Source organism: Schistocerca americana, chromosome X (assembly GCF_021461395.2).
Source record: "Schistocerca americana isolate TAMUIC-IGC-003095 chromosome X, iqSchAmer2.1, whole genome shotgun sequence".
NCBI lineage: Eukaryota > Metazoa > Arthropoda > Insecta > Orthoptera > Acrididae > Schistocerca > Schistocerca americana.
Window position 1 is genome coordinate 152,323,765 of NC_060130.1, and position 22,279 is coordinate 152,346,043.

At 40.9% G+C, this 22,279-nt stretch overlaps 1 protein-coding gene across 1 annotated transcript in view; it reads left to right on the forward strand.

Moving 5' to 3' along the window:
- LOC124555464 (PH-interacting protein) overlaps window positions 1-22,279 on the forward strand; it is a 262,681-nt gene that overhangs the window by 183,050 nt on the left and 57,352 nt on the right. Inside the window, exons 16-17 of the mRNA XM_047129386.1 lie at window positions 2,522-2,672; window positions 20,390-20,573. Coding sequence (XP_046985342.1) covers window positions 2,522-2,672; window positions 20,390-20,573 — 335 coding nt within the window. The remainder of the gene's footprint in view (window positions 1-2,521; window positions 2,673-20,389; window positions 20,574-22,279) is intronic.

A 22,279-nucleotide genomic window follows, 5' to 3' on the forward strand; every position in this document is an offset into this window, starting at 1 on the left:
ATTGGTATCTAGTTTCCCAGCGCACTTTCGGTTTCGTGCAAACCACGAATCTGTGCATGAGCATACTTTTCTGCAAATGTCTGATCTCACTGAGCTCAGTAACATGTCACAATGGTCAACTGCACCCGTAACAGGCGGAAAATGTCTCCCTGTGAATCGTGGAGGATTCTCGTCATCATAGCACCTTCCCCTATCGGCTTTTTTCCTTTCTGTAGCATATTTTTCTACAATCTCCCTTACAAGAGAAAGGTGAAACTCTGTGAATGCCATTTTTTGCCCTTTTACTGACTGGTGGATAGCATGAGCATTTAGAGGGCACAAATCCAAAATGTGAGAAAAATATTTCTTGAACCATTTCACAGTCTTACGCACTGATCCCACTGAGCTCAGTAACATGTCACAACGGTCAACTGCACTCATACTCAACTTTTAATCTACAATACATTGTGGTTTCTTTATTTTTTCGCCAGTATTTCTGTGTCTTTTCTGTTTCAACCATTTGCGTTGTGTGACTTGTGGTCAAAATGCACACCTCTCTCTTATCTCACCACTTGATAGCAAGGACCTTGTCAGTGGACTTAAACTCAGTTTGTCCTCGTTTTAATTTCTTCTGCAGTTTTGGCATGTTGCGCCTATTCTTATGAACAGTGCCACATGCAGCTGTTCCATGGTTGTGAAGCCAGAGGAACAAGGCTGGGCTGGAATACCAATTATCGACATAAAGAATATGACTCTGGTCCAGATAAGGTCCTATGAGAGTTGTCACTACGTCGCCACTTTTTCTAAAATTGTTGAACCCAATTTCTGTTGTTGCACCTCTACATACAATAATATCTAAAATATACCCACTCTGACAGTCACCCAGTACAAATGTCTTTATTCCAAATCTACTTCGCTTGGTTGGAATAAACTGCTTAAAAGATAATTGTCCTTTGAAGAGCAAGACTTTCATCTATACAAAGCTTGTGATGTGGGCGAAATAAATTACGAAACGTCTTACGAACTTTGTCAACAATCATCCTAAAATAGACTGTCGCCTCCAGTACTCGCAGAGTTATCACTGAAGTGTAATGTTCTCAGAAGTAGCAAAAATGGCCTTGGGACATAATTTTGCTGGAAACTGGCGTGTTCAAAAGTGTGTCTCTAGATCAATAATCACTTAATTTTAACTTTTTAACTTGTACCATTAGAAGGCAAACAGCAACAAAACAACACATTTCCTCAAATCCAGTGTCTTTCCACTTTGACAGTTGAGAATTCACAGATTCTGTAGTATTTCCTCTGGTGTAAATGTGAAAACGATTTGTTTTGTCTGCAATAAATTGCAACAGTTCTTGAGACAGAAATTTCACAAGAAACAAAAGAATGCTTGGGTCAGTATCCAATTGACATTTGTGTCCTGAACTCGAGTCCTTGAAGTAATGGTTTAACAGCTGGAAATTGGTTTCTTTCCAGTAAAATGTGTCACTCAAGTGCGTTCTTTTCTGAACCATTTCACTGTCACTTTCTGATTCCTCGGATCCAGAGGAACTGCTGACTATAATTCTTGCTCTCCCCACTGATGTAAAGGGCTGAGGTTTCTGTTGAAGACTTATCACTGCTAGCAATGTCAGATAATTCACACTCACTGTTGCTCCTGCTGAGCATGTCCAGGATCTCTTTATCTGTGAAACCACAGCGACGTGACATGTCTCTCATAGAAAACAAGAAAACTGACAAAAACACAGGAATTGAAACCAAATTCTGCAAAGAGGGAACACAGCAACAAACGTATATGCACTGTCAACCTATGTAGTCAGACCACTGAACAGCTACTGGAAGAGCAGGGCGGAAAGACAGCTCTGCGTGTTTACATGTCTGTAGTGCTCAGGTAGCTGTGACTCAGTGCGCCTAAACTCGTCCCACGACCCCAACAGTCAAAGGGTGAAGTCTAGATTTCTTTCCTTCCTCTCCTCTTATGCATCAGGTTTATCATTTTTATTCAAATTGCTGTAATTACAGTTACTGTCAGTGTGAATAGGTAGTAAATGCAGTAAATCAGTGCTGTACAAGGATTTCTGATTTCCCCCCCCCCCCCCCCCCCCCCCCCCCCTTGTGTGATTAATAGGAAATGTAATTCCAAGCCAGAGGTTCAGTGACTAATTTTTCTATACGACATTTGGTGCTCGATTAGTCATCATCATTAGGTTATTTGAGTAGGGGTCTTAGATGTGTGTGTGTCTGTCCCTTTGATGTAAGTTTACTAGTGTCTCTACCATTTCCACTTCACATTGTCATATTTGACCCACACCCATGTTTCTTGTCATCTCCAGATAAAGAACTTTTGATACTGACTATTGAAGATGTTAGATTTGGCAATCTTTTTTTGGTCATTTATGCTTTTGTTTCTAGTGCACTGTAGTTACAGGGGTTACATTTCACTTATGTTGAAATGCTTTGTGTTTAACTTTTGTATTCGTGTTTTACGAAATACTCAAAATCTTAGAGATACAAATAATCTTTCTTTCTTTGTCTGCTTTAGGACCAAGATTTGGATTTCGTCGGAATGGTGATGTGGAAGGCGTTAGACAGTCTAGTGGTAACTGGCAGCGAGACACAGATTTTTGTTGGAACCGAGGCACTCTTATTAAGCCTTTTGATTCCGACGTGCTGCAGGATTTGTGGCATAAACAGTGAGCTTTCTCCTTACTTTTTTGTCCACAAATTTATGAATTCTACTTAAGAAAAATGTTATTCCTTAGGATTAAACATAATTTAGCTGTGCAGTATTTTTCCATTTGTTAGTTTAAACAATTTGTAAATGTGACAACTCTTCTCCCATAATGCACAGTAATATGCCTAACTCTGTTCCTGAGCACATGAAAATTTGAAGACATCTAGTGTTTGCAACCATTTTGTGTATTGTCAAGTGGAGTGAAATGACAATTAGAAATGCTGCCATGTGTAAGAATGACAGCAGATGAAATGAAGAGAGGTATCTACACTTCTACTCATGTAGTTGTAATCGAATATCAGTAAACAGTATAGCTTGTATAAAAACAGAATAGTAATGAAAATGCAAAGGAGACTTTGTCAAGAAAGAGAATCAAAAATAACAACTCAAACAGAAGAATGTAAAGGAATGGAAGAAAGGAAAGAGTTGTTCTTATTCACGGCAAAGAAAGATGTGTTAGTAACAAAGAATAGATGTGTTGAAAGTTAGTTTTATCAATTCTTGCAACAGTGAATGTGAAAGAAGTATTAATGCTCGAACAGTTCCTTATATTTTAATATGTCAGTTTCATACAAATGAATTATTACATATTGAAGACAGTCACAATGATTGTGCCATGATCTTATCATCCTATACAAACTCAAATGGAAATAAGTAAATGAAAAATTGAGAAATCACAGAACAGGGAAGTTTTAGCCAATATTTCATTTTATCATACTAAAATTGCTATTCTAGGCAGATTGTGTTTTGTGACATTTAAGGATACTACACTGCTATATATCTGAATCAGAATAACAAAGTGACTGACAGTGAAGCACAGTTGAGCAGGAAGGGAGAGGTGACGTTGGTTTGCCATTATATGCACACGGGGATGGGTGTGGCAGCAGTAACTATGCAATTCCATACTGACTGCCTTCACATACTCCCTATTAAGGGTATACGGAACACCCTATGCTTACAATGTTAAATGGAGCTAAAAGTTAGGAACATTTTCTCATTTGTTATTTGGACGATACTCTTGATTTTTTCACAGAACGCAGAGATATGTTCTGCTTTTATGCTGAATTATTAATTTTGAAAAAATAATGTATAGTTTTTCAGATATTTTATTTTTTGTAAATGTTAAAAAAAGTTATACATTTTAACAAGTATTTTAAAATTTACATCCATTAATACAAAATAATTCCACATATCTTTTAATTCAGATATATTAGAAGGTCTTAAGGAACAACTACAGAAAATTTCATCTTTCTACTATAAATAAGCCCTGAGAAAGTGTACCTCGTACAAAAAAAAAAAAAAAAAAAAAAAAAAAAAAAAAAAAAAAAAGTTACGGGAAATTAGCTTCAAAGTTTTTACTTCAGTACAAGCCTGCTCCATAGCTTGTATCATCAGAATCATCCAACAGCTTCCTCTTGATGGCTCTGCTATGCTGTCTAGCCATCTTTGAATATACTTTTATGGCATTATCTGAAGACCTGAGCCGTTCCTTGTCCAAACAAAGCATAGCTGCGGCAGTTCGTGGTCCTACACAGAGCCCCAACTTCTGCAGAACTTTGCACTTTGTTATATTGCCCTGATTGAATGATGAAACAGCATCATAAACGCCAAAGTGAAGTGTGTTTATACCCACAAACACAGTTTTAGGTAGTCTATTCCATATCACATGGTTCACACACTCATTTGGATTTTGAGTCCGGCCATGAAGACATTTCTTTAGTAGACTAATATCTGCGAGGTCTCAGAATATTGGTTTTATTTAATCCATTATGGCAGGTGGCAGGTGATGAGGGTGATTGTATTGTTTCTTAGTTACCTTGCCTCTGTTGTACTTGCACCAACTATCGTCTCCTTTTGGACATAGCCTATGTTGGGGATTCTCATTGTTTGAAGCTGTATGAAAAAGCAGAGGCCAGACTGCTCTTCTCATTAATTCTGCATCTGCTGTATTCTGTCTTATTGCTAGACCATAGCACTTCTGCATATGATCTATTGTAGCATCTGTCAGTCTATTTTTCCCATCTAAAGTTTTTCCATCGCTCAATTTCTTGCCTTTCATGCTAGCCTTGAGCCGTCGAAGTCTTCATCCCATCCTGTTCTGAACATGGCCAACACACTCCAGTTTGGAAATTTTCACATCGTTACCATAGGGTCTCAGTTCCTCAATTTCTTTGAAAGCCTTTGAGTCACCATCTCCAAGATAATTTATGTATCTAACGTTGTACCATTTTACTGAGCGTTGATAAATGCTTCTTACACCAGCAACTTCCATACCACCACTTGACCCATAGTAATTTGCCATGCACTTCTCTTCATGTTTATTTTTCATTTTCTCCTTGCATCTGCAATGCTTGGAAAGTATTGCCACATCAACTACCTTACCAGTGTCCACACTTGTAGCTGTTACTACACCATTCAGAGACATGTGGCCTCTCTTCTGCCAGCTTCCATCAAAAGCTATGGACAAGTCTCTGCTATTATTATTTTCAACAACTGCTTCCTTAACAGCATCTTTCATGTTTTCCTGTGCCACATCTTCTACAGCAGAGCCTATTGCAATTATGTGTTTGTTAAATTTTGAAGGTGGAGGAGGGAGGTTCATCACACCACACGACATGGCACCTGCAGCCCTGCTCTTTCCTATACACCGTAATCCATAAACCAGTCTAATGTTTATATCGTATAGTTTACCTGTATCTGCAGTAACATGTGAGGAATTGAAGAAAGTAACACTGTGTTTGCAATAACTGCACATCAGCTCTAATTCACAAGCAAGTCCTACATGTAAGTTTGTTTTCAATGAAACACTACATTTTCCACATTGTTTGCAACACACATTGTTCTCCAAAATTTCTGATAATAGAGAGACGTTAATTACCTCATATTTTGTAGTCCCAGCATTTAGTTTCTTGTATTCTTCAATTCCAGCTAGTTTTCTTTTTGAAGCACTTTCCGGTGTAGTGGCAGCAGCATCACTCAATGTATCACTACCAGTGTTGAGGTTAGTCGCTACTGGGACATCAGATACTGATGAAGATGAATCAGACGAATTTTTAGTACACTTTACTTTTTTGCGCCAATGTACACGCTTTCTAAATACCTTCAGACTAGGTCTTGGCATGTTGAAGGAAAGAAAACTCAATGACTTCTCCACATACGACTTTCACAACAATGACATGGATGTACTCACAAAGGAAACAATACAAATGATGCAGAATCTATTGTCAACTGTCTAGCAGTGTAGCCAACAGAAAAGCTAACTCTCTTGTGCTCAATTATATCTCTGGCAAGGCTGTCTATATCAGGTATATTTCGCATCTCATATACAAGGTGCGGAACATCATGTGTCAAATTATTTTAAAAAATTATTTAAAATAGTTCTATTCACGTCATCCAAATATTTTATACATGGTATTAAACGGGAGAGTCTAAATTTTTCAAAAATGCATTTACCCAAAAATAGATTTTTTCATCGAAAAACTCATTCCGTATACCCTTAATGTGCAGTAGTGAGTTCATTATATGGAATTGTAATAACCTTGTCACTTAAGGTCGTGTGTGTGTGTGTGTGTGTGTGTGTGTGTGTGTGTGTGTGTGTGTGTGTGTTGGGGTGGGGGGGGGGGGGGGGGGGAGGGTGTGTGTGCGTAAGTGCATGTGTGGGTGGGCATGCATGCGTGGGTGGGTAGGTAAGTGGGTGAGTATGCGTGCGTGCACTCTAACTTAACAAAGGATTTATTGTTTATTCTCTCTCTCTTTTTTAGTTACTGCTGATAACTCAATGGTTCTACTATTTGGTCATAGCTTTCCTACATATCTTACCGGTCATTGTTGTGCACATGTAGTATGTCGTACATCTGCAGGGGGAGGGTATTCCTTAACTGTGAAATGAGAATTCTTATGGAACTCCAGGTGAAGGTACTCAAAGTAAGTCTGAACTGAGTGATGTTTACCCCTGTGCCACAATCTGCATTTCTCCATTGTTTGCAGAGTCATTTCCTTTCTCAACACTGTTGTTATCTGTGCTGTGTTCTGTGGATGTTTGTGTCTGTGGATAAAACTATATCTTCTTATTGTTTACTATCCTCACTTCATGTTTTCAGGATTCTTTAACAAATTTTTCAGTGTGTTGTGCTTCTCAAGTGTCATTTGTGCCACAGCTCTCTCTAACAGTATCTGGAGTTATGCCTCATGTTAGCTTTCATTATTTGTTGTCATGTAAGACTTGATATGTACCCAAATCATTTCAATAGCATTACAGTGGAAGCAGCCCTGTGGTCATGTTCTTTTGCCAACTCATGAACAATATACTGTTGAAGCTGTGGCATATTTTGTTTTGTAAGTTCTATGAACTCCACCTTATGCAAATTGTCCTGAATTTGCACATTGTGAGGTTTTAATTAATCTATAGTGTCAACTATTTTTGTTACCATCACTGAAGCTTTATCTCTGATAACTGTAGGGCATGGGGCATTATCCGTAACAAAGACAAACAGCTGATTTGAGTCATCCGATAGTTGCTGTACCACTCAAGAAATGTCTTGTGATTCATCTCTTCATGGTGTTAGCTTGTTTTCCTTAATTTGTAAACCGGGACACAGTTTGTTACAAACCCAAAGGAAGTGTCAATGAGTAAGACAATAATTCTTGCATCCTTTCCATTGGGAACAGCAGTACATACATTTGTACTGTCATCTTTTCAGCCTTTTCTGATAGAATGACTGGTATTTAGCCAAGTTTCATGTGGCCACAAAAGGTCTTCATTCCATACTTTAATAATGTCTCATGAAAATCAACAACATGATGCATTTATGTCAATTTGCTTCATTTTAATTTTGTATTCACTAATTTTTATATACCTGAAAGCAAGGATTCTGTTCCCCAAGGGGGCTCACCACACTCTGGTGAGTTTGTGCTTGGCCACCAAAGGGCCCCCACCTCTGCAGCATCTTTTCCCTTCCGTGCTGCATGTCTATCCTCTTGCTATATTTTTCCTCCTGCCTTGGGGAACATGGCTGTGATATTTTTGGGAATGGGTTTTGCATTTTCAGTAGCCTCATATCAGACCAATCCCTCTACTGTTTATTTATTTATTTATTTATTTTTTTCTTCATTTGCCATCTTCTATCCTTTCTCTGCTTCAGTGTCTCAGGTTCCTCCTCCTCCTCCTCCTCCTCCCTGTGCATTACTGAAGGCTGGCCCACATGTCTGACACATAACTGGTGAATGGGTAATGCATAATGCCCAGCCCTGGGTTGACAGGTAGGGTTCACATGTACACCCCCTGCCCCCAGTACAGGCCAGGCCCAGGGAGTGGTGACTGCCTGACCTGTTACCTTCTCAATTTGCCAATTGATCCCTCTGTTGGGTGTTCGGTAGGTGTGACCTGTGATGTGAACAATCACCTAAGTTGGGTGAGCCCACCCTCTGAGGGGCCTCCCAGTTGGAAGGAGAGCGCTTTTGGAGATGCTGGAAATCATGGGGATTTTCTCACAATGAGCCAAACATCATCTTCTCAGTCTACATCTACTAAATGTAAACAGAATGAGGCTAATGTTTAAAAGACCCTCCCAGCCTCACCTCAGTTCCTCGTGATTTCATGTACTGAAGACTGTCAGTCCTTTGCTGTTGTTAATATGTTTTTTAAACAGAAAGGTGTTGATACAGCTACCGGCCCTGTGAAATTCTGCTCTTGTTTATGCAATGGCACTTTGCTTTTGAAGACTACTTGTTATTCTCTGGCACAACAACTGCTTGCAGCTTCGCTTCTCTATGGCTATCCTGTTCATGTTGAGGCCCATCAAACGCTGAATTTTTTGCGTGGTGTTGTTTACACAAGGCTACTCGATGGTCGGATTGAGGCAGAAATTGAAACTGACCTCTCTGATCAGCGCATCATTGCAGTCCATTGGGTGATGAAAAAGGTAGATGAATCCTTAGTGCCCACATGCTCTCTCTTTCTCACATTTGATAGGCTATGAAGTTATCACAGCCCGGGCGTACATTCCCAACCCGATGCGCTCCTATCCGTATGATTGTTACAACCACAGTTGACTGTCCTGTCGACACCTGGCCAAATGTGTAACCTGTAGTAGGGATGCTCATGAGGGCGATTGTCTGCCCCCTTCTCCCCACTGTATGAATTGCAGTGGTGACCCTGCAGCCTCCTCCCAAGATTGTCCCATTATCTCGATGACCGATGCATCCAGGAGATCTGGGTGAAGGAAAAAGTGCCTTACCCTCCCTGTCACTTGCAAGGTGTTGGCTAGTCAGAAACACTGTGTATCACCATCCAGCACTTACAGTACCGTGCTTGCTACATCTCACTCCATGAAGGACATGGCCACACTGACATGAGACCTCAAATTCAGCACCGTGGTTGTAAAATCACCCAGTGTCACAGTAGCATCCCCATCTCCTTCTCCTCCAGCTGTGCAACAAGCCACTAGATTTTTGCCTCATGTGGCAAAATCACCTTCTACACAACCAGCAGGCCAGAAAGGACAGAAGGCACTCTCTCACAAAGACTTTTTACGTCCCTCCAGCCAGCAGACATCTGATTGATCATCTGCCAACTGCAAAGGCTCCAAGAAGTCAAACATCTCCTTCACTGACTTGGAGATCCACTTCAATAGTGTTGTCACATGATACCCTCACCCAGCCGACCTTCATGTCGCCTAAGTGCACCGCCAATCGTTTTTCTGCCCTGTACTCCGCACACTGGCTGAGAGAGAATGCCGACACCTCTGTAGATGTTGTGGAGCAGGAGCCTCCAGCCTCTGTGCCCTGTAGCAGTGTCTTCAAAGGCTGGCACTCAGCAGCTGCTGAGGTGACACCTCTTCGTTTTTTCCCTCCTCCTCTTTCTCCATCATGACTCTCCTCCACTGGAACGTTCACGGCCTGATATCCAACCAGGAGGAATTACAGCTGCTCTTGGAGTCACAATCTCCACTTGTTCTCTGCCTCCAGGAAACAAAATTGCATCCTCATTACTGCTTTGACCTCTTGCATTTCTTTCTGGTCTGCTTTGACCTTCCCCCCCAAGGATAGCATTCCATCTCATGGGGGTGTCATGTTGCTCATCCGAGATGATGATCATAGTCAAACCATCTCCTTCAACACCCAGCTGCAAGCTGTTGCAGTCCACATTTTCCTTCCTCACTTCACCTTTTCCGTTTGTACTGTTTACATCCCTCCGTCATTCGGTGTCACCAGGGCCGACATCCTTCAACTTATTGGACAACTCCCTCGCCCCTTTTTACTGCTCAATGACTTTAATATGCACCATCCCTTTTGGGCTCTCCCTGAACCTGTCAGAGAGGTGTCCTCTTGGCAGACCTTCTCAGTCAACTCAACCTCATCTACGCTAAGGGGGGATGTAATGGAAAATGTTAACATTTATTTTAAAAATCGTTACAACTATATTTATTAATTTACATATCTAAAATTTTGCATGAGTAAAGCATAAGAGCTGTGTTTTAACATAAAAAACATAATAAAATATGCAAGATTAATATTTTGCCAGAAATTTGAATTTTTTTAATTGTCTTCTCTATAAAAAGCCATAACTCAAATTTTAATCATGCAATTAATCTGAAAATTTTATTGTAGTGTCCTGAGAAGGTTATAAGACCACTGAACAACAGTTATTAATTTATGGTACAAGTTGTGTCATTAACTGAGTTTTTAATTTTGCACCTCCAAAATTAACTTTATTTTCTACATACAATCATCTAAAAATCAGAATGTAATTGCAGGATCTTGTTTCTTTTAGTTCCAGGGAGACAGCAACATGTTGTGAACAGTTCCTGAAAATTTCATAGCATTAGCGCATATACTTTTTGAGAAAAGGCTTCCAATAACGTAAAAAATGTAAAACAGAGAAAATGAGGTTCAAAGATTTTCTTTTCATACTTTGATGTGTAATAAGCTTATCTCAATTTTAAAATCCTCCATACTGATACTCCTCATCCTCCAGGTTTCTCTTCTCTCCTCTTCGAATCTGCCTGGCCTGTATTTGCAGGTAAGAAACTGATCTGTTAGCTTTCTTGACCCTGCTCTTGTCGATGGTGTAAAATGCTTCTGTTGTAAACACACCAGGATCTATACCAACTCTCTTCAGCACTTCAATTCTGCTATTCTTTCCATTATTGTAACATAAAACTACATCATAGACACCTATTTTGAGTACTTCAAGTCTACAGAATGTCCTTTTTGAGTAACTAATCCAAATTAAATTATTGAGGCTTTCATTTGCATTTTGTGTCTTTCCATGAAGACACTTCCTCAGTAAATCAGGGTGTGCAAGAAACCTGAATGTGGGCATAATTGCATTCGTAACAGGTTCTGGTTATGAGTGTTTATGTGAATAGGTGTCATTTCTGTTGTTCTACTTACACCAATCATCGTTCAGACATAGATTGTGCATTGGGGTTTGGTCAGTGGATAGTTTGTGGAAAAAAATTTCCCACACAGCACACCTCATTGCCTCTAAAATGTGTGTGTTTTTCCTGATAGCTCTCCTATAAATCCGTTTCTTTTTCCTCCTAGTGGTTTTCCATCCTCAAGTACTCCACCTTTCTTCTCTTTCAGCAAGCGACGAAGCCTACCACCAAGCCTCCTTTGGATGTGTCCAACACATTCCAACTTTTCTATTGTTGTATTGTACAGATTTTTATCTGCTACAGCTTTGAACGAAGAAGAGTTCCGATTGCCAAGGTATTTAGTATATCTAACACCATACTGGTCCTCAGATCTGGAGAACATCCTCACAACTGCAGCAGCCTCCATGCCCCAACTTGAGCCACTATAATTCATAGAGCATACTATTGCATGCTTTTCTTGCCACAGTTTCTTACTGTCTCCATTGTTGGACATTTTCCTTGTTGTACACTGGTGGCAGTATTTAGATATAATTTTTACATCAAAACCTTTACCTGAGTCAATACCAATAACAGATGCAACTCCATACAGAGACGTGTGATCCCTCTTCATCCACGTCCCATCTACAGACTACAGACACACACAGATCAGTAACATCTGTAGGAGATACCGTATTTACTCGAATCTAAGCCGCATTCAGATCTAAGCCGCACCTGAAAAATGAGACCTGAAATCCAGGAACAAAAAATTTCCCGAATCTAAGCCGCACCTGAAATCTGAGACTCGAAATTCAAGGGGAGAGAAAAGTTTTAGGTCGCACCTCCAAATCGAAACAAAGTTGGTCTATTGTAATATGAGACACAATTTAGGTCGAATGAATGACGATACAGCTACAGTTTGGTTCGAGTCGTAAGCTTAGCAGTTGAGCTTTACCAGGTTGCCATTGCTATGCGTCAGGTGCTCCGTCCGTATTTATACGGATACCCTTCCTTTTTCAGGTGCTTCGTCTGGTTTGAATCGGTTGCTTTTTTTTCTTTGATCTGATAAGTGCCGTTCTCTTTGTTATAGGTGTTTACGTCACTCTAATCTGAAAATGCATTATTGTACTGTGTCATGCATTCTGATAATGAGTGTTTACGACCTGTCGCCGCTCGCGACATGGCTTGCTTTTGTGTGCACTACTGCCGCTTACAATAAAAAAAGAGAGGAATTGTCTCATTAGCGAAACAATGGCAAGAGACTGGTATTTGTTGTTGCTTACATTCCTGCTTTCTTTGATAATGATCAACAAGAACCAAATAATAGACTGCGTATGATAGATGTGCTGAACGAGAGTTTAGCTAAAATTTTTCTCCGTTTGAAAATCTTTGCAGACGCCTCTTGTGTACGTTACATTCTGCACAGAAATTAGAGTCATCTTAGATTTAAAAATCTAATCAATTGCCGTGCTTCATTTCTGATTGTATCACTAGTAGGCATAAGAATAATACAAATATAAACATGACATGATATGTATATTCTTCCGCATTTGCTGCTGTCTCACACTAGGTTCGTGGGTTATTAGGCAGATAGGATTTAAATGAGATAGCAGCAAACACGAAAGAATACATGTCAAAATGTCTATATTCGCATTATTCTTATGGTGAAGAGAATACTGCACGTGATTCACAATTCATAAAAGTTCCTATTAGCAACCATCTCTTCTCACAGGTAGGAAAAAATTCAGAATGTAAAATTGGCCATATTGACAAACATCGCAAATAGTCTTGCCAGTCGGATTTTCGTAGTACATTGAAATGCTGCTACATTCAAAGAGGAACAATATGGAATTTGTATTTACTTTGTTGGATAATGTATGAAAATGCAGTGGTCGAAACTCGGGGCGGCGAAAAAAGCTTGTCTTCCACTTTTTTTTAAATTTATTTACTGACGCAGAGGTTTTGGCGCCAGTATTTATCTTTGTGCCTGCAAAGCATGCCTGTGTAGCACTACATATATTCGATGGCGGAAGTTAGTTGTGGCGGCACCTACCAACATTTTTAAGAACTTCCGCTTACTTTGCACTCGATTCTAAGCCGCAGGCAGTTTTTTGGATTATAAAAACCGGAAAAAAAGTGCGGCTTAGATTCGAGTAAATACGGTATGCTGTTATGAATATCTACCCCAGGATCTATTTCTTTTTGGTTTATTTCTACCAGTTCCTCCACTGCTTTCTTCATAGAAACTTTGGTAGTATCACATACAGCATCAGACATTTCTTCAAACCTTGCACAAGGTGGAGACAAGACATGTTCAGAAAACCATTACCCCCTTCCCTACCCTGTCCAAGGCATCTCAGCACATATGCTAACCTAAAATTGCTTTCATAGGTACCAGTGCCAGTTTTTTTTTTTTAAAGGAAGAAAATAAAAATTTATAGCCACACGAATTACAAATTAATTTAGAATCATAAACTATTCCCACTCTTTCTTTCTTCAACAACAATTGTACATTCCATACTTTCACACATAACACATGAACATGAAAACTTTATAGCCTGGCAGAGACGCTCTAAATCAATAAGTCTGAATCCAGTGGAATCCATATCATCATCATTCACACACCTGTACAATTCTTCTGTCCCAAGTTTTGATACTGAAGCCGAGAGGTTATGTTCTTCATTTTGAGCTGCTTCCTATTTTTTGTTGGTAAACAGATTTCCATACAACCTCCATTTCCTAAACACAGTTTTTCCACCACCCATTATGCATAAATCTTGACTTCCACATAAAGGTTTCACAAACCAGTGCAGAGTTAATCAGTTTAACAATTTAAAGGCATTTATAAAGATGTTATCATGATAAAATTCGCACACAACATAGATTAAACTGTGTAGATCAAGAAAATAATATTTTTTTAGAATCGATTTTTTGGAAAAAAATCCATTACATCCCTCCTTAACACTGGAGCACCCACGTTCCTTTCAGACTCCAACGCACCATTTAGACCTCTCATTCTGCACTGCTCATCTTGCCCATCATCTCGAGTGGTCCATTCTCTCTGACACATACTAGAGCGACCATTTCACATATGCTGTCCATTTGCTGACACCTACTCCACCTACGTGCAAACCCAAATGACAGTTTTCTAAGGCTGACTGGAGGCTTTACTTCTGCTTGGCAACTTTCGACGAACAACTTCTCTCCAGTTGTGATTACCAGGTAGAATAACTTACAAAAGTTGTCCTTACTTCAACAGAACGTTCCATTCCCCACACTTCATCTTTACTGTGCCATGTCTTGGTCCCTTGGTGGACTGAGGCATGCCATGATGCAATTTGCAAGTGAGGAGGTGCTCTCCGCATTTTTAACCATCATCCTATAATGCAAACTGTACGCATTATAAACAGTTGCGTGAACAGTGTTGTCATGTTCTTCAGGATAGCAAAAACGCTAACTGGATTTCATTTACTAGTTCTTCTGGCAGTTTCACTCCATCTTCCGTCGTGTGGGCCAATGTCCAACAGCTGTCTGGAACCACGGTCCATTCCCCAATTTCCAGCCTGACCATAGCAAATGATGATCGTTGCAGATGATGTCAGAGTGGGCCCTATTGCTATCACCAACACCTTGGGCAGCTATTTTGTGGAGATTTCATGCTCCTTTCACATTCAGATGTTGCAGCACCTTTCTCTTTCGGAAAAGCACTTTGTCTATATTTACAATTGGATCTGGGCAGAGGGCACATTTCCCAAATGCTGGCATGAAGCCACTGTCATACCCATACCTAAGCCTGGTAAGGACAAATACTGTCCTTCTAGCTACCGCCCCACTTCTCTCACCAGCTGTGTTTGTAAGATGATGGAACATATGATTCATGCCTGGCTGGTATTGTGGCTCAAGTCTTGCAATTTACTAACCAATGCACAATGATTTTGAGCTCACCATTCTGCAGTTGACCATCTCATCACTTTGTCAGCCCATGTCAGGAATGGTTTTCTATGGAAATACCAGACTATGGCCATGTTTTTTAATTTGGAGAAAGGCTACAACACCTGCTGGAGGACTGGTATCCTCCGTACTCTCTACACACAGGCTTCCAAGGTCACCTGCCCTGTTTCTTTCAGGAATTTTTAAAAGACAGAGTGTACAAAGTATGTATGAGTTCTGCCTTGTTGGACACTTTTATCCAGGAAAACGATGTGCTTCAGAGTTCTGTCCTAATCGTCATCCTCTTTGCTGTCGCCGTTAACCCTATTATGGGCTGTCTCCCACTGGGCATCTATGGCTCTGTTTCATTGATGATTTTGTGATCTATTGCAGTTCTTCATGGACTTGTCTCCTTGAGTGGTGTCTCCAACATTGGCTTGATCGTCTTTACTCGTGGAGCATCATCAGTGACTTTCGTTTTTCCACTGAAAATACCAGTTGTATGAATTTCTGGTGATGGAATGGGTTTATTCCACCATCTTTACATCTTGGGCCTGTTGCTCTTCTATTCATTGAAAGTACCAAATTCCTGGGGCTCATGCTCAATAGGAAACTTTCTTGGTGCTCCCACATGTATTACGTGGCTGCCTGCTGTACCCGGTCCCTCAGTGTCCTTTATTTCTTCAGTGGTACTTCCTGGGGAGCAGATAGAACCACTCTCCTCTATACCCAACAGATCCCTTATCCGTTTGAAACTAGACTACGGGTATTTCGTTTACGCATCTGTACGTGATGTTCTTCTTAGTGCATGTGTGTGCTGTTTGTCTGCCAAGCCTGGCCACCCATTCTATGCCTCCTCCTTCAATGACTCCTTTGACTGCCAGTATGGGATGCGTCCATCTTCTATGTTACCTCCTGGAGTTCGCTTTCAGCTATTGTTCCATCAGCTTAACTTCACACTACCTGCCTCTTTCCTGATGGGTGTGAACCCTTCACCACCTTGGCTTTGTGCAGCGGCCCGTGTTCACCTTGGACTTCATTCGCTTCCTAAGGACACTACTCCAGACTTTCTCTATTGCCATAAGCTCCTTGAGCTTTGCACGGAACTTTGCAACACTACCTTTGTGTACACTGATCGCTCTCGGACCAGCTGTGGTGTCGGATGTACATTCATCATTGACATCAATGATTTTCGGTATCAGGTTCCAGAACATTGCTCAGTATTTACAGCAGAGCTCTTTGCCCTGAACCAGGCCATGAAGTACATTCGGCAACACAGGCTTTTCAATTGTGTTATTTGCTAATGGTAACACAGGTTTTTTTTAATAGCTGGATGTTCTTTTCTCTCTTAACACCCATATGTTTAGTGATGAACAGCATTTTGCTGGAATTTGGCCAAATCTGTTACTCATTGTTCTAGCTTCCTCTTTTTACTGGGTGTCCATAGCTTAGTTGAACCAGCTCTCTGTGTTCTGCACAGTATGTTTCCATGCAAACTTTCATGACAGTAATAAAATTTTCTTGGGCTTCCAGCCGTGTCAGGTGGTTAAAATCCCACGAGTTTTCGACCAAGCACTTCCTGGTCATTGTCAAGTGGTAAGACTGACTGCCGTGTCGCCGTGGCCGCATTGTTATATAGCCACACTGCTGGCTGTAACATCTCTGGTGCTCTCTTCCTCGCCATATATGGTCGTGTTTTCATTCCGCGTCTGTCGTACCCATTTTAACATCGCGATAGCCAGGTCCCAGGCTGTGCTGAGCTGCAAACCCCCTTGTTGATGGTTTTTTTCAGAGGTTTGTATTTCAATAGCTTCTTTTATGATGCTATCCCAAAATCCCTTCATCTTCATAATGACAGATCTTTTGTTGAATAGAATTTGGTGTCCATTTTCTAAGGCGTGTTCTGCCACGGCTGATTTTTCTGGATAGCGTAGGCGTAAGCACCCTTCGTGTTCCGTCTGGCGTTGCTCCGTCATGCGTACTGTTTGGCCGATGTAGTAAAAGCCACATTGACACTGAACACCAATGAAATGTTATATCTGTTCAGGAGACGGCTAATCTTCCCTGACACTGTACCACAGAAAGGCAAAAACACAAGTTTCTTGTTTTCTCCTTCGGTGGTGTTCTCTTCTCTGTTGGTGTGTTTCTTGCGTGTTGCACCAAATATAGCCTGTGACACTTGTCCATGGCTGTACCCATTATCCTGGAAGACTTTTTGGAGGTGGCTCAGTTCTAGTGGCAGACTTCCAGCGTCTGAAACGACTTTAGCACGATGGATGAGGGTATTCAGAATGCCACGTTTTTGTGCCACATGGTGGTGGCTGAGAGTGTGCAGATACCGATCTGTGTGTGTCGGTTCCCTGTAGACGCTGTGGCTAAGGTGCCCGTTGGTTTACAGTCGAACGAGGATGTCAAGGAAGGGAAATGCACCATCTGTCTCAACTTCCATCGTAAACTTGATGTGGCCGTGAATGCTGTTCAGGTGTTCTAAAAATTCTCCCAGTTTTTCACAACCATGGGACCAGATGATAAAAGCAACTTGGCTTAGCTGGAGCCGTGTCCAAGGCGATGTTGGCTATGGATGGAGCTAGTGGGCTTCCCATAGCCACACCGTCCAACTGGTCGAAATACTGGCCACCATGTAGGAAGTACGATGATGTCAATGTGTCCTTAAACAGTCCCACAATTGTGCTATCAAATAACTGGAAGAGGATATCTATACAGTCATTGATCGGAACATGTGTAAACAGGGAGACCACATCAAAACTAACCATTATATCTCCTTGACTAAGACACAGTTGTTTAATTCTGTTGATAAAGTTGTCGGTGTTCTTGATGTGATGCACACAACGACCCACATGTGGTGCAAGGAGGCTGGCAAGGTGTTTTGCCAGTCTGTAAGTGGGTGACCCAATGGCGTTCACAATGGGACAAAGAGGAGAATCCGGTTTGTGGATTTTTGGTAGTCCATAAAGCATAGATGGTCTCAGCGCCTGATGGAGGAGATTCGTAATAATGTCGTCTTCCAGTGTTGATGTTTCAGAAGCTCAGATGTCTTCCTCATTATTCTTGACATCGGGTCCCGTGGCTGTTTCTGGTATGTATCCTCTTCTAGAATCAACTGAATTTTGGCATCATAATCAGCTTTATTTAGAATGACGGATGCATTGTCCTTGTCAGCTGACAGAACCACAATGAGGGGGTTGTTGCGGAGTGTGTGAAGACCACTGCGTTCAGCCCTAGTCAGGTTAGACCTCGGTGGTTTAGATTTTGAAATGAGCGACACGTTTCACAACGAATTTCATCAGCACTCTCACTAGGCATCTTACGGATTGCTTGTTCAACCCCACTTATAATATCACAGATAGGGATGCTCCGAGGCGCTGGTGCAAAATTAAGACCTTTCTTAAGCGCTGAAATGGCACTTGCGTTGGTCTCTTTCCCCGCCATGTTGATGACAGTTCGTTCCATTGATTTCCACTCTGCACCGTGTTGTTGTTGAGATAGCCACGTGAACTTCCCTTTCTGTTTCTCTGTGGTCTTCTTTTGCGATGACACCTGTTGTTGCTGTGATGGCCGTGTTGATCCCCTCCCAATCTACTTGCGAGAGTACCTCTGTCAATTGCAGATGGATAGCCAGCAGCTTGCGACCATTTAAATCCAGCTGCCTCCTAGTGAAGTGTATCCTTTCCCGCAACAGGGCAGAGCTGGCACAATGGTAGATTCTTCTAGCTGCCGAGGTGTTGATGTGATGGCTCACCATGGCAAATCATGGAATCACATTCTCGTCTCGACAGCGTAGCAGGAAGGCTAGAGAGCTTAACAGGTTAGCCTTCTTACCATGTAGGTTCCCTAGGCATTTAATACTGCACCACATTTCCTCGGCGATATGAATTAATAAAAATTTTTCAGACTCCCAGCCACGTCAGGTGGATAAAATCCCATGAGCTTTCGACCGAGCTCTCCCTGCTCATTGTCAAGTGGTAAGACTGACTGCTGTGTCGCCGTGGCTGCATCATTATATAGCCACACCTTTGGCTGTGACGTCACTAGTGCTCTCTTCCTTGCCATATATGGTCATGTTTTCCTCCGAAAACACCATCAACAAGGACGGAGGTTTGCAGCTCAGCACAGCCTGGGACCTGGCTATCACGATGTTGAAACGGGCACGGCGGACGCGGAATGAAAACATGACCATATATGGCGATGAAGAGAGCACCAGTGACGTCAGAGCCAGCAGTGCGGCTATATAATGACTCAGCCATGGCAACACAGAAGTCAGTCTTACCACTTGACATTGACCGGGGAGAGCTCAGTCGAAAGCTTGTGGGATTTTAACCACCTGAAACGGCTGGAAGCCTGAGAAAATTTTATTAATTCATATCGCCGCGAAACCCTGCTTTCATGACAGTGTTTTTGTGAATCTTCAAAGTGTTTCAGTTCTTTTCACTACTTTCTTTAGAGGTAGTCTAGTCACATCACTCTCTCCTCAAAATATTGCCACACCCAGTCTACGAATTCACATGTCTGACCATGCAAAATATGGGCAGATAGCTTAACTTTATGTTTAGTAACCACACTTTCCTGCGCACATCTGCTATGATCTCCAGACAATTGGTCATATAAAATAAATGTGTGTGAGGGAAACAAAGCACAAGACAAAACTGAATCACAAGAGTGACACCAGCCACATACAGCTGACAAGTAAATGCTGTGTGGCATAACAGAACAAAAGCCACATTTGAAGCACATACGCACCAAGTGAGGTGGCGAGTGGTGCTCTCACCGGACTTGCATTTGGGAGGCTGATGGTTCAGATTCCCGTCCGGCCACTCACAGTTAAGTTTTCATCATTTCCCTATACTGCTTAAGGCAAGTACTCGGATGGTTCCTTTGAAAGGGCGGAGTTGCTTTCCTCCCCCCCTCCTTCCCTAATCCAAGTACGTGCTCTGTCCCTAATGACCTTACTGTTGATATGTCATTAAACACAAATCTTCCTTCATTCCCTCTTCAAGCACATTCTATGGTTGGTTATTGCTGTGGTAGCAACGCTATAAACAGCTAGATGTCAGTTCCTTTGTTATTCTGACCCAGATATAGGTGTTATCCAATTAGGAATGAAACGTCATTTCTGTAGTGCATTATGGAGTAATTTATCTTGCTAATTCTACTATCTCATGCATACATGTTGTATGAAATGATACTTCGGTATTTCTTGTTGCCATTGATGGTTTAGCAAAATTTCAAGCTGCATAGGACATTTGAAGATTTTTGGGTCCACAAATAAATTTGTCAAAATGTTAATTGTTGTTTTAAGCATATAATTAATATGTTAAACCATGATGTGTTTTAATTTAAATACTTAATGAAAACATTATCTAACTTGCAGAACTGCCAACTATAATTCAGAAATGGAGCAATACCGAATTGAGCAGTGCAGGCGTCCCCCAGAACCCCCACCTCAGCCACCATCAACTGCAGTTGGGAAGAGACGACGTGGTGTTCGCAATCAGCATCAGCACAATTACAGAACTAGAGCTGCTCAGGAGCAAAATGTCAATGCGGAATCTGAGGTATGAGGACATATTTATTACATCATTTCCCTAATTAAATAGCATATCATGTGAACAGTTGTATGAGGCATTTAAGTTCACAAATTAGAGGTTAAATTTAGGGTGCATCTCGATTAATAGCAAAAAATCATGCAGTTGAAAGTATACGATGATGAAAGTGAAAACGTCAGTGTGCAAATGAGGTGTTTGCGAAATGTATGTGAATGTGGGTTTATGAGCCATTATTTCCTTCGGTATGGAATATTGGCCTAGTTGGTACAAGTATACTTGAAATGTTTCTTTTTGATTATGTCTCTATCTAATTAAACTCAAATCATATCTGTAGGCCATAGTTGGGGAATATGGTACATGCATGATGGCAACAAGCGCGTTCTGCTGCCAATGTAAGACAATAGCTAATGTGCCGATATGGTCCACATTGATGAGTTTAGCAGGGTCTGTATCATGACCTCTTAGACCACCTGACCCCAACCTTCTGAATTTTTTCTGTCTGGGGTCCTCTCAGAACTGAAGTGTACAACACTTTCTGCTGTTACCATTGATGAACTGAAGCAACAAATTGTAAGTCTTGCCAAGACTTACTAGATGGTCTCGGAATGTTTGGAAGAATGAGTAACTCATTGCAGAGATGAGTGCAGTATTGCATGAAAATAAGAGGACAACACAAGGAGTGCCTCCTTTAATGTGTAAGAGTATAACGTGTTATGTGCTGAAGTAGTGTTCTATTTCTTGTTAAGATAAACCATGAGTAAAATCTGATCAAAGTTCTCAGTTTCATTTTTGTGCTGATTGACAACTGAGCACCTTAATTATTTGATGAATTGCTACATTTACCCCTTAAGGTGACGCTTGAAGGTTGAAGGTCGTGATCTTCTTTAATTCAGGGTCAACTTTCTGTTACCAGTGTCTCCGTCTGTCTGTCAGTCAGTCAGTCTTACCAGTGTCTCTATCTGCCTGTGTTTTTGTTCCCAGTTTTATTGTTACTGTTGTTGTTGTCGTTGTATTTTCTCAACACACATCTTGATGAATTCAGCATTGTACAGATGTTTCAGTTATTTCAAATTACTACTCAAAATATGTGGGTACAGAAAGGTTTATCTACACAGTTATCTTTAATTTTATTATTAACTCTCCTAATTGTATGCAGGATACATGTATAACATTGTTTCCATTGTTATTTTTTAAATTTTTCTGGTTTCCCTTCAGATATTGGTAGAAGACATTTGATGGGCATCACATTCAGCGGGAAGATGTACCAGTTTTGGTCCACCACCTTATGACCCATTATATTATGATGAGATAAGCAGCCCGTGACTCAGTTAGAGACTTTTCTTGTATTTTAGATGACAGTAAGACATGTGGAAAGGGTTTCAAGTTTTGCATGTCATCTGGACTCTTACCGAAATTTTTGGGGGTGGGGAAAATAAATAAATTATTTATTTTTTCCAATTAGTAAAATCACATGTGCTGTCTGTTATCTCCAGAATTGCTGATGTCCTGTATCTATGTTACAATAAGTGTGCCCCAACTTGGTATGTTTCTAGTTTTTGTCTTTTCCTTCAACTTTTTTTTCTGTTGGTTTCTGCTGCCAAAGGAGTGTTGTGGTTTAGTAAATATTAAATCTGATAGAGTTTATAGTTTAAATCCAAAGGAACAACCCATGAAAGAATATCAGAAACAGAATGCAAAGAAGCCTTTTTTCCTTA